The 12,139-nt window shown below is 40.9% G+C and overlaps 2 protein-coding genes across 3 annotated transcripts in view; one reads left to right on the forward strand and one right to left on the reverse strand.

Annotated features, from left to right (window-relative positions):
• gng12a (guanine nucleotide binding protein (G protein), gamma 12a) overlaps positions 1-4,091 on the forward strand; it is a 30,799-nt gene extending 26,708 nt beyond the window's left edge. Inside the window, exons 2-3 of one of the 2 annotated variants that reach the window (XM_063462676.1) lie at positions 1,099-1,207; positions 1,947-4,088. In XM_063462676.1, coding sequence (XP_063318746.1) covers positions 1,115-1,207; positions 1,947-2,072 — 219 coding nt within the window. In that variant the 5' untranslated portion in view covers positions 1,099-1,114 and the 3' untranslated portion in view covers positions 2,073-4,088. Of the gene's footprint in view, positions 1-1,098; positions 1,208-1,946 lie in introns of both variants that reach the window. The other variant, XM_063462677.1, reaches the window with a different exon arrangement.
• Positions 4,092-7,875: 3,784 nt separating this feature from the next.
• On the reverse strand, positions 7,876-10,265 carry gadd45aa (growth arrest and DNA-damage-inducible, alpha, a). The gene is made up of 4 exons (XM_063461649.1): positions 10,106-10,265; positions 9,474-9,575; positions 9,129-9,354; positions 7,876-8,856 (listed from the first exon to the last, which is right to left on the reverse strand). The coding sequence occupies exons 1-4, from the start codon at positions 10,153-10,155 to the stop codon at positions 8,743-8,745; spliced, it is 492 nt and encodes a 163-aa protein (XP_063317719.1). The 5' UTR covers positions 10,156-10,265; the 3' UTR covers positions 7,876-8,742.
• Positions 10,266-12,139: the final 1,874 nt, after the last annotated feature.

Here is a 12,139-nt window from a genome sequence, read left to right on the forward strand (position 1 = left end):
TTTACAGCACCTTCCTGTATCATTTACAGTTATTGTGACCAAGGCCTCATTACACAATCCTGTGCCCATTCAGAGCGGATGCAGTAATTGGAGCATTTGTGCACCAAAACATAAACACAGTAGTAATAGTAATAATAATATACTTGTTTGTATTTTTCTGTTTGCATGTTTCTAAATCAGTAAAGATTGTGCTTTAACACCAGGGTATCTCTGCAAAGCAGAAAATAGAGCCCTGTAGGTATTTAGCTAAAACTAGAGTATAAAAACCAAAAATACGCTCTAAGGCAACTTTTGAAAGGCCTGAATGAATAAGCATTGCCTTTTTGTAACTGCATACAGGTTGATTGATTTATATATTTCACGCACACTGTTTGTTAATTTAAATTAAACGTCACAGTTTGCACAAACTTTCGACACAAACTTCTGAGAAGCTGTACTTTAGGCTTCCTGTTCTCTGCTGAGAAAGGTTTTGGTCAAAGCAAGGTGTGTCACAAGAAGGCATTTGTGTGTTATGCAAAGATGTTACAGGAAATAAGTCTGTTTTTATGGGAAACACAGACACGTGGCAATAAAAGGAAGCAAGAGAGCACAAGAGCGACATCGGAGCTGGATTGCGAATTATGTCCGGGCTTGTTCGCTCTGTGTGTTAATGATTATCAGAAAAACTCTGTGAACTCCTTGTAGCCTTTGGTGCAAACACGCACATCATGCATTTTCTGATCTTCATTAACTGTCTTAGTTAGCAGAGTGTGTGCAGCTCACACACTTTTGCTGCAAGTATGCACTGGCAAAACAAAAAGAATTTGCATATTTCAAAGGAAATGTGGATGTTTGGCCTGTCTGTGTTCTATAGAGCTGTTGGTATGCAACACATTACCTGCATTACAAAAGGTCAAATCATTTAATAGCTTGTGATAAACACCTGAGACACGTTCAGTGCCAAGTGACTGGAATCATCATTTCGATAGAAGTGCAGGAACTGAAAACAAAAGTAGATTTTAAAAGCCTCTTACATCAGTGCGATCTTACCAAAAACATATTGGTATTCTTTATCTGTTTCTTCCTCCTCATCCAGTCCTCTTCCATTCTTCCTTACAGTGTTGCATCGCCCAGGATGTCTTCAAAGCTTCACCCTTCCAATAACATCGCCCATGCCCGACGGACGGTGCACCAGCTGAGAATAGAGGCGAGCATTGAGAGGATAAAGGTACAGTGCATCCTTCAAGCCACCTCTCCTGTTCTATGTTATGTATCTGTTCCACCAACAACATATGGTCCAGGGGTGCTTGCTCTGGGGGGTGTAATGTTCTCTTTACATATGATTTGTCACTATATAAATAAAATTAAAGTGAATTAATGGCTCAAAGTGTAGTGAACTGCTCATGTTCAATGTTATGAGATACCTTAACAAATAAAATACACATTACAAAGTTTCTATTCTGCAGAATAACATATCAGTGGAGTGTGAGGGAAAAATTCTTGTTTTTGGTCAAATGTGAGGTGTGTACATGGGATTATCCAGCCAATCACATGATTGCTTCTCTTAAAAGTTGTTGCTTCTACACAAGCAGTAGCATTGGATGATAACTCATGAATTTGAGACACTTTGTGGCCTGTCGTGACCACAATTTGTTTAGTAATTTGTATTCCCTTTTCAGAGTCTTTACTCCATCAAACCTGGCAGAGACACGATGTGCTTAGAGTTTTTAAGGATATCCTTATTTCACATGTTCATCTCAAATAGATGTGATGCAGCACTCTAAAACCAGTCTAAAGATCCAAAGCTTTATAACATATAATTGTTGAGCAGTACATAAATATGTGTTGTGTTTACAAATGGATTGACTTTGTGTGCTTACGCATTGCAACAAAGACATCCATTAAAAGCTCTCTCCATTCATATGTGATGGGTTTTTTTATTTATTTATTTTTTATTGTTTCCACAGGTATCCAAGGCCTCTGCAGACCTTATGAACTACTGCACCGAACACGCCAGAAATGACCCTCTCCTTACGGGCATCCCTGCTTCAGACAACCCCTTCAAGGAAAAAAAACCCTGCACTATATTGTAGTGGATGTCACCTAGCCTTTATCTGTTTTTTTTTCTTTTGTTTGTTTGTTTGTTTTGGCTTATTAATGTTCCTGTATTTCTTTGTGTTGGGAGAAATTGGAGGAGTGGACTGGGATCGAATCATTACCATGTGTTCAGAAACCATGTGTTGTGTGCCTGTTCCAGCAGCCCTGTATTATTCACTGAAAATATTGACCCATTATTCAGTTTGAGCTCTAACCACTAACAAAACTTTGCCTCCAAGTACGTAATATCAAAGCAGATGTCCTTGTTGAAATGTCCCAACAGCACTTGCAATCCTCAGTGATGGATTTTGGTCTTTCCTGATATGTGCACAGCGTCATCTCCGGTGGGCAGCGACTGTTACTCGTCTCCCTGGTTTGCCTTAAATGGGTTCATGCAGCCAAAGTGTCCCTCCTGCCCTTTAAAGTGTGTCATCCAAGGAGAACAGTGAGAGCTTCAGAAAGAGGTGCCACCGGTATTGTACGGTTTGGATCACTAAATTCAGGGGCGGGTTCTGCTCAGATGTTACCGTGATGTATTTTGGATTGGAGCAGTAACACTTAGTGTTAAATTCCAGTAACGCAAAGTATTTTACAACCCATCCCAGCTGCAGCAGCCCCCAGCTGCTTCTGCATAATCTGCATCCAGCTCAGTTCAGTCTGTTCCTCTCTGGTACTACAGCTGTAATCTGATAGTGTAAAATCTCCTTGCAGTATAATTACCTTGTATAGTGTTTCCTTTAGCTGATTTAATGAACCGTCATGTTGATATTCATTCCATATAAACACCTTTGGTCAAAGATAATCAGTGCTCAGATTCAGATTTACATGAAGCAACACTGTAATGAAAACCTCGGGACCAAGAAAACCAATGACACTGCATATTAAAAATATTTTTAATGGTGTCTGAATTTGACTGTTTTAGCCGTCCTTTGTAAAAACTTTCTGCGGTACGTTATTTTTAGGATGCTCACGACAAAACGTGCTAGCGATCTTTACTCAGTGTCAGCCCCGCCTGCTCGCTCATCACAAGTGTCTTAGTCAAGTGAACGTGCACATCATTATCTTTAAGTGTTTTGGTACCAGGTGGGCGTAATGTGTGTGCATTGATTTATTTTTATTTTTTATTTTTTTTAAACCATTCTCTTAAAACTGCTCTAGTTTTCCACTTTTGTGTTTGTGGGGATGGAGGGTGTCGGTCTGGCATGTGCTGTATGTTGTGATTTGCTGGGAGAAAAATATCTGCTATGGTGAATTTTACAAGAAGAAAAAAAAAAGAAAAAAAAAGACAGAATAGATAGTATTAATTCAAATCTTCTTCACTCTAAAGCCTTACTTATGTTTGCCTTGTATGATGAAGAACATTCTAACTTGGGAGTACTTTCTTTAAGGATGTTTCTATCAATTTTTATCTGTGGGATGAAAGTGATTTGTAACAATATTGTGCCATCGGGTTTTGTCTACATGTCACGAGCAGAACTTGTTAAAATTGTGTTTCACTTACCAGGTGCTCCGCTTTTCAGCAGTTTTGGTATTGTTGCCTTCTCCAAAGGGTACTTTCAGGTCTTCAAATCAGCAAGATCTAGTGTTACTATCAATGGTATTGTTATTTTTTTATGATTTTTGTCTAAGCTGTCAGTTCTTCTTACTTGCAATAAACGAGTCCTGTATGCCTCCTAAGGAAAAAATTCTGATGACCACTGCCATGTCCTAATTTCTGTCCATTCACAGTGACTCTGTAACAGCCTTATTGTACCATTTATAGATTAATTTAATTGTCAAAATCTGCATTTTGATAACTGTCTTTATTAATATTCCAACATTTGTATGAAGACTTAACTGAAATTAATAAAGTGAAGCATTCCTACAGTCCAATACTGTACTAATATCTCAATAAAAACGTGCTGTGCTGCATAGCCTTGCCATAGTGTTATCTGGGGCTACTTCCTCTCATTAGACATGTATGTATTTCTTACTTGGGAGAGAAGAGACCTCGGGCCTCTCACCAGGGCAGTTTAAAAACCATGTGCAAAGCTAAATATAGAAAGTGCAACACTCTGATTTTCACCACTCTTGGATAGTAACTATTTTGGGACACAGCCTGCTTAGCCTGAGAGTCTGTTTTTCTTCTCTGCTGGTGGCCTCTTGGGTCTCTCTGACCTTGTTTCATGGCAGCTGGTGGGTACAGAGCTTTTTACGTTTTCTGCTCCACACAATGGGAAGATCATACAGGAATGGCATATTGTCAGCTATTGTAACAACTGCAGAAATACAGGGTTGGATGTGACAGTTCTCACACATACAGCCACGTAGTGATGAAAAAAAAACCCAAAACAATGTCACCTATTATTTATTGTTCAAAAGCTACACAGGCGAAACTCTCCTCTTGTTTTCTCACGGTGCTCGTCCCTCAGAGATCAAATGTCACTGCAGGAAACATGAGCGTCGTTAGTATTGTACAGACTATTAAAAATAGAGACTTGTAATTGAAACTTTAGAGGGGACCTGTTTTCATTTCTAACTCCATGTTTTTATTAACCGACTCTACTAAAGTACCTTTGCAGATTTGCAGCTGAAAATAGTGCTTTTTTACAAAAAAAAAAAATTAGTGGGCTTTCCTCTGATTGGCTGGCCCTCATAAACAAAACAAACAGAAAGTGGCAGAGGCTTATGTACTTACAGCCAGGGTTGTGTGCTTGAGATGACCATTGGACTCTGAAGCCTGACCTTATTACAGTTAGCATCTGCCATTGTAACATTACACATATGACAAATAAAAACAGGCCCATTTCAAGTTGACAAAGCTATGATAAGATTAAAAACTTGTTGGTGGGGTGGCATGTAAAAGCATCCATTAAAGATGTTTTACAGACATCTGTAGGCATGAATGACCCTGAAGGCCACTGCAGTAATCCCAGTTTGTCATTGTGCAGCAATGTGAGAGTTGGGAGTGGGGGGGGGGGGGGCAGCGGCTGGCAGGGTAGCTCACTGACCATGTACCCCACTATGAAAATCTGTCCTGGCAGTTACAGTGTCAGTGTGTAGGAATGTGCTGATGTGTGGGAGAGGAAGGGCAGGGTGAGGCTGGATGATGGAGGGTGTGGAGTGCAGTTGCACCTCAGTTCCTCTGGTAGTCCCAGCTGCATGTTTATCTCTCCATTGCCAGCTAATCTGTACTTTTCCTGTTTGAGTTACAATATGTAATGCACAACTCACCCATAAACAGTGCTGCAAATAATAGAGTACTTTCACGCTAGTGCTGCCTGTATGTCAGTCACTTTTTTATTCGTGTTATCAACACTCCTACTTTGGAACATTTCAGAAACTTCTAATTGGCTTCATTTATATAACAGCTTCAGTTTCTTTAACAATGATAAGATTAGAATATACAAACATGATTAAAGGCCCTGCATGCCCTTATAAACTAATAGGCATTCTCAGTCAGTATGATTCAGCATACTGACACCAAAGCTGTGTAAAACTCTGCAGGAACTTTCATGAGGGCCCCATGTGACAATAAAAATGATGATGCTGAAACTCCTGATGCGATCTATTAGTTTTAGTGATTTAGAGTATGCAATTTCTGGAAATATTATGGTGGGGTTGTTGCTACTATAAAAGCTGCACAGTTTTTTCGCTAAAAAAGATGGATTGAGATGGCATTTAAAGTTATATAACAAAACATTGGAAAACTGAAATAGAAGGCTTTTATTTTTGAAAATAAAAAGCATCTGTTACATTTCTAGAACTCTCTGTGGCTTTTATTTTGAAAACCACGTTTAAACTGGGACTGTCATGTAAGTTTCCACCACTGCTTATAGCTGAGCTCATGAAACATAAGGGAAACTCCAAACTAGCATGAAATTTGACAGGTGCGACTGGTGAAATGTACCTTATCAATATTTACCATTTCCATAGATGTGACCTAATTTTTCCGATTCACTTGTTGCTCTGGCTGTCATGCACCCACCAGCTTAAAAGCTCCACGAGCCCACACAGTTAGTGAAACAACTCCTAAATACCTTAGGGTGTAATCGTCCATGCCTGTCTATATTCTGACACTTCATCTCGAGGAGATAGCCGTCCCCCTGTGACGCAAAATCCTTAGAGCAGGACAGCACTTTACTGGCTGGAGTAAATCAAGTCTTGTGCAACATCCCTGCAATGTTTAAACAGTGCTGATAAGTGTGTCACGGGTCATATTCATACGGTTGTGCAGCTGATATGTATTGTTGTGACAGGTGTGTCCATTAATTACATTCCTCTTGTTGATATTAATTTGTTTTCCATTAGGATAGCATCTCAGCAGCCTAATCAAAAAGCCTTACATAGCCATAAAGAAGAACCAACACCTCTCTGAGTCTGGGTTAAACAGCACTGATTTTTGGCTAGATGCACCTATTAAAATGATAATTGATCTTGACAGCGCACAGTACGTTCAAATCTCAATTCATTATATTACTGCCTCAGGATATTAGGTTACATCAGCACAAGCCAAATATTCGAGGTTCAGAGTGACTCAGCAGCTAACTGAACTTTGCTCTGTGTTTAAACAACAGTGAACTTTTCCCTGCAGTAGCACACGACCACCAGGTGCCGATCACGAAAAGGGAAAAACATCCAGCATAAACTTCAAAGGAAGTCAAAAGTGGTATTACAGGGCTTACATCAGCCCTCCGCTGCTCACATCTTAAAATAACCTTTCTCTTTCCATCACAGAGATGCCACGTTACATCAGTCAGCGTCACTCCCTGCAGTCACAAGCCGGGCGACCTTTCACACGGTGCCAGCTAAAACTGTAAAACCACAGGGCCTGTGGGAAATTTTCTAGGGCAGGGGAACATTCTGATCTAGGTAGCACTTAGGAGTGGCTTTAAGTGCACTTTGCATTTCTGAGTGCAGTGGAGGCTTCTGGGTGATGTAGTAAAAACAGAGACCAGCTGAAGCATTACTGAGGCACTGGGTTTTGTTTTCAAGTCCAGTCCTCTGCTATATGCAGCTCAAACTGTGAGATTTAAGCAGAGCACAAAACCCACCAAACTGGCAAAAAATTAGTAAATTCACTCTGACTACAGAGAAGCAAGCCAGTCAAGTTGAGCAGCAGTAAATAATTCACACAGAGGCTGAACTGGATTGTGCAACTCAAGGACAGGCTTCTGCCCTTCTCGTGATTATGACTGTGCACTTTTAGAAGGGGATTGCCCGCCTGACTCCAGCCCTGTGACATCATCGAAACTCAACTCCAGAGAGATCACCTGCATGTGACATAGCTGGGAAGGGAAAGGGTGAGGGGGTGGCAGGAGCGCTCCAGATCATCTTGCACAAGGTTGCGTGCCAAAACCTTGTTTAGAATACGCTCCAAGTTTTTTTCCACTCCTGTATTCCAGTAAGGACTCTCTGCACATTATTGGTCCTGAAGGAAGAAGCCAGCCTATTCTGAGCAAACCCTCAAGAGACCTGTAATAGTTCTCAATATTTTATTTAATTTTTTTAGATGGTGTGGTATGTGATCCCCCCCCCATTAGGAAGTCAGCTAGTGAAAATGCAAACTGCCAACAACAAATCAGAATATTGGTGACACGGGAACCTGTTTGGATGAATGAGCAAGGTCCTGCTGACCGAGGCAGAAGCTGGAGCAGAGAGAGCTGCGAGGATTATTGTTCTCTTCAGCTCAGAGATGGCACTGAGGCCAACATGACCCCTGTGATCCACTTGCTAAAGGTCCCATTTCAGCTCGGCTTTGCTAAAATTTCCAGAAATGCAAAGGAGAGATCAACAAACGCAGTTCTTGTTCCAAAAACAAAATACTTTTATTGACACCAATACAGATAAGTGTCTCGTATTCAGATATTACAAATATTTTTATATATATAAAAAAAGAAAAAAGAAACATAAATACGCTTAAATATAATTAGAAATAATTTAAATTGTAACAAAGGAACTATTTCACTTGTGGCAAGAAGCCAGCTGGTATTAGAAACACTAGATACACAGAATGTCTTCACTGGATGTGTAGCCCTTCCCTTTTTTTCTCTCTTTTTTAAAATATAAATTATCACAACAGCAAAGTGAACATTAACAGTTTTTAATCAAACAAGTGAAACTGCAGTAGGTCCAGTGTTTCAACGAGTGCTTTGTTTCTGCAGAGAGAGGCCGAGGCCTTGGTCCACTCAACGGCTCCACGTTCTGGTTTCCCCACACTTTTCTGACTTCTCCGTCACAGAGTCCTTTACCAAACAAACACATGATAGTATCCGTCTGTACTGTGTCCAGCCAGTGTCACATTTAAAGAAAGAAAAGAAGAAGGAGAAGGGAAAAAAAAAAAAAAAAAAAAAAAAAAAAAAAAAAAAGCATGCCATTTCCACCTTGTGATGATACAAGAGCCTCGCCGTCTCATCTCGATTGCCAAGGCTGACAGACGCAACTCCAAACAGTCCTGTGAAAATCCAACCCCCTGCTTTTTTCCTCCTCATCCTTTAAACACATCATGTCATACAGACAGCAAGGTTTTTTTTTCCCCCTCTTTTCTTCCAGGAATTTTCTTCCCCCCCAAATCAGCAGTGCTTTGGAATTTGATCTTTGGATGGTAATCTGTGTCCATCAGGGTTCACGCCTCTCTTTGTGTGCAGATAAAATTCGTCTCTGGACACATTTTTGTCGCTGGTTAGTTCATCGTTCAGGCAAGTTGATGATGGGTACCCACTGGTCCATGCAGCGGCTCTCTCTGCAGAATCTGCTCAGTTTGCTCAGAGCTGGGTCCTTCCATGATGTAGAATGTGGGCTCTAAAAATATATATGAACGAAAGTAAATGTAAATGCCTGTTCATTTGTTTACTTCAAGGTACAGATAGTTCCTGTATGTGCTGGTAGATTCAAGGTATTTTCCTCCACCGTGATTCCTCAGAAGTCATGAGGGAGGAGTCATATTCATGTTTACTAAATTCACAAGAACAAGTACTGACAAGTTCCCCATGTGAGTAAGAGTTTCAGGCATGTGCACAAAATTCTTATGGTTTTAGCTATAAAACCACATAGATAGAGGAAGAGACACTTACAGTGACAAGGACACAGTGGAGGTCCAAAGGTTCTCCCCCGCTCTGTTTTCCACCTCCCCCACCACCCAATATTTGTGCCAGGCGCCTGGTGTTGTTGACTTTCAGGATGTTGATGTCATTCTCGCAGCAAAAAGCCTGAATGAGAGTAAAGTGGATCTGCAGGGCCACGTCTTTAACGTCCTCTTCATCTGCAGCCAGGACGCACAAAACCACATTATCAGGGTCTCTGTAGAAAAGAGAGAGAGGCGCTGTTAGTCTATGAGCTCATGCATGTACATGCTGCATGGGCTGCTTTCACACAGGGGCAACTTGTTGCAAACTTCAGGACAGCTACGTTGCACTTACACATTGAGCGACTTGGCAGCCTCGTAGACGCCGACTGTAATGCCTCCCTGTGGCAGCGCAGAGGTGAGGACTTCCTCCAAAGCTTTGGCCACCGTGTCCATTCTGCAACACACAGTTCGACTTTAACAAACGTTGCAACAGCAGTTTTAACACACACACACAAACACACAAAAAACCTCCCACCGTACTCTGTCTGGGTAGCGTTAGCTAACCGGACTCCTAGCTAACCAGCCGGTATTCCCTGACTTCGAGCACAACTGACAGCCGTGCAAAGTTTGTTTAACCACAAAAAACAAGCTAACTCTTGTCAGTTTTGCGGTTTGAGTCCCTTTGACTAGCTTTAATTAGCTCTCCTGTGAGAAGTCTGGTGTTTTTCGGTCACCTAAAAGCACACAGCAGCAGCTACGTTAGCTAAGTGGAGACCGGGGCTCGCGACCGGAGCGGTTAACTGAAAAAACACCGGACTGTAGCACCGACAGCTCGCTGAGAAACACCGTCCACACAGCAGCTACAGGCAAAACCCCCCACAAACCTGGATTTATCTTTATCGTGCACTTATCTAATTAATGCATGCGATTAGCTGCACATAAACCACAGCAAGCTTTAAAATACAAATAATCCAAATTATTTACCTTTCCTGAGAGTAATCCCCACTTAGTTCCTCAAATGTCATGTTGTACATAAAATCCAAATCCACCTTTAGCGCAAACAGTACAGTGCTGGTGAGGTATCCTAGTGTCTTCTCGACTTGACACACTTTTTATCTTTACTCCACTGTGCTGCAACTGAGAGATAAATCTGGCAACTTCACATTATAAGAGTCCGAGAGAAAGCCCGACTCTCACTATTGGTGGTATGCTAATTCTCCTGCTGTGGGATTGGACACACGGGACAGCAGGCGTGTCTGTCTCCTGTCGGGTTACTACCGCAACTACAGCTGTCTGCTGACCTCCCAACAATTACACAAAACTACTATTCACTCATATTTCCTCACTAACCTGGCTGCAGCTATGTATGTATGTATGCACAAAGCTTTAGCCTTAATGTTGCCGGTGACCCACTACTGAAGCCAAACCTTGTCCAACACAGGTATGATTTTATGATGATACAATGACGTAAAGCAACGTTAGAGCAGCCCGACACGAAACAGCACACCGAGTTTGAAACTTCATCACTGAAAGCGAGTGTTTAATGAAATAAAGTGTGAAAAATCTGCTGCAGAACTCACCCTCACTCCCGCACAGGACACAGCGGACCTCAGGACAACTGCATGGCAACGGGACGCCGCTTAGGAAAGCTGCCCTCTGATTGGTCGACAGTAGAGCGTGCGAAAACACACCGAAACCGCGCGCGAGATCTAAAAAGGACTGGCGCGAGAAAGACCAGCGAGTGGAGGCAAGCTGACTCTTGTGACCCACTTACATCACCTGAGCTACTAAAGCAACGGTTCCTTCACAAGACAGCACTGCCCATCCCTTCCCGTTTCATTTAGATTTAAGCTTTGATTCTAAAGTAAGAATTTTCTTTTATCATGAAGAGACAAAAGTGAAATAAGTAAATAAATAAATAAATAAAATAAAATAATAGAATAAATTAGATTTGGTTGCCTACAATTTTCCCAATATTTGAGATATTACAGCAGTTTAAAAGTAAGTAGGTATATTTATTTTTCTAAAGCAAATTTAAAACTAAAGTGCTTTACAGTAAAACAAAATAGTATACACGGGTTTATGCCACACACTTTCACAATGTTTACATGAAATAACCTAAAAGCAACCAATCCTCCAATCACAGTTCTAGACATCAGTTTTTCATAAAGCTTGACAGAGAAGTGATGTCATTCCAGAGTTTTTGAAATAAGCTATGACCACAGGATGATCAGAAGTGACTGAGAAGCAGACCTTAATGGTCTTGAGGGAATATATGGCCACAGCATACTACATATACAGTTGCAAGACTTTTTAAAGGCTTTACACACAAATATGGCTCCTAACACAGATCTCTCTTTTTCGTTCCAGTCAGTAATCTGGCTGCAGCATTTTGGACTAATTGTAAATGGGAAAGAGATGATTGTCAGTGTAACTTTACTATGACCACTATTATTTAAAATGTAATTACAGAGAAACTTTGGTTGGTTAAATGTAGTTAAATGCAGTAATCTAGTAGTAGCTAAGATCACCTTTACATCACTTTTCCAAACCAACAACAGTAGTATTTATTTTATTAAAAATTGTATTCAGATACAAGTTTTGTTGTGAAAGTCAAAGCCAAATTTAAGACACCCATAAACCAGATTAATATCCTGTTAAATGTTTAAAATCTGGGTTGGTATTATAGTTGAAAATAAAATAATTTAGCTTTTCCGTTGGTTTTTCAATATATTTGTAATCTTCAGTGTCATTTATATTAATGATGTTGAAATTTAGGAGCAGCAACGATGCTCAGGTGGAGCATCGTTGCTGCTCAGGTGGAGGAGTTTAGGTATCTCAGGGTCTTGTTCACAAGTGAGCGGAGAGGGGAACAAGAGATTGACAGATGGATTGTGGCCACAGCTGCAGTCATGTGGATGCTGTACCAGTCCGTTGTGGTGACGAAAAAATTTACTGGTTGATCCATGTCCCTACCGACACCTATGGTCACAAGCTTTGGGTAGTGACTAAAAGTAC

Source organism: Pelmatolapia mariae, linkage group LG18, assembly GCF_036321145.2.
Source record: "Pelmatolapia mariae isolate MD_Pm_ZW linkage group LG18, Pm_UMD_F_2, whole genome shotgun sequence".
Classification (NCBI taxonomy): domain Eukaryota; kingdom Metazoa; phylum Chordata; class Actinopteri; order Cichliformes; family Cichlidae; genus Pelmatolapia; species Pelmatolapia mariae.

Coding starts and splice junctions, on each gene's coding strand:
- gadd45aa (XM_063461649.1), bottom strand. CDS start 10,155: ATGTACAACATGACATTTGAGGAACTAAGTGGGGATTACTCTCAGGAA. Junction 9,355..9,473: donor GCTGCCAAGTCGCTCAATGT/GTAAGTGCAACG, acceptor TCTTTTCTACAG/AGACCCTGATAATGTGGTTT. Junction 8,857..9,128: donor TCCACTGTGTCCTTGTCACT/GTAAGTGTCTCT, acceptor ATATATTTTTAG/AGCCCACATTCTACATCATG.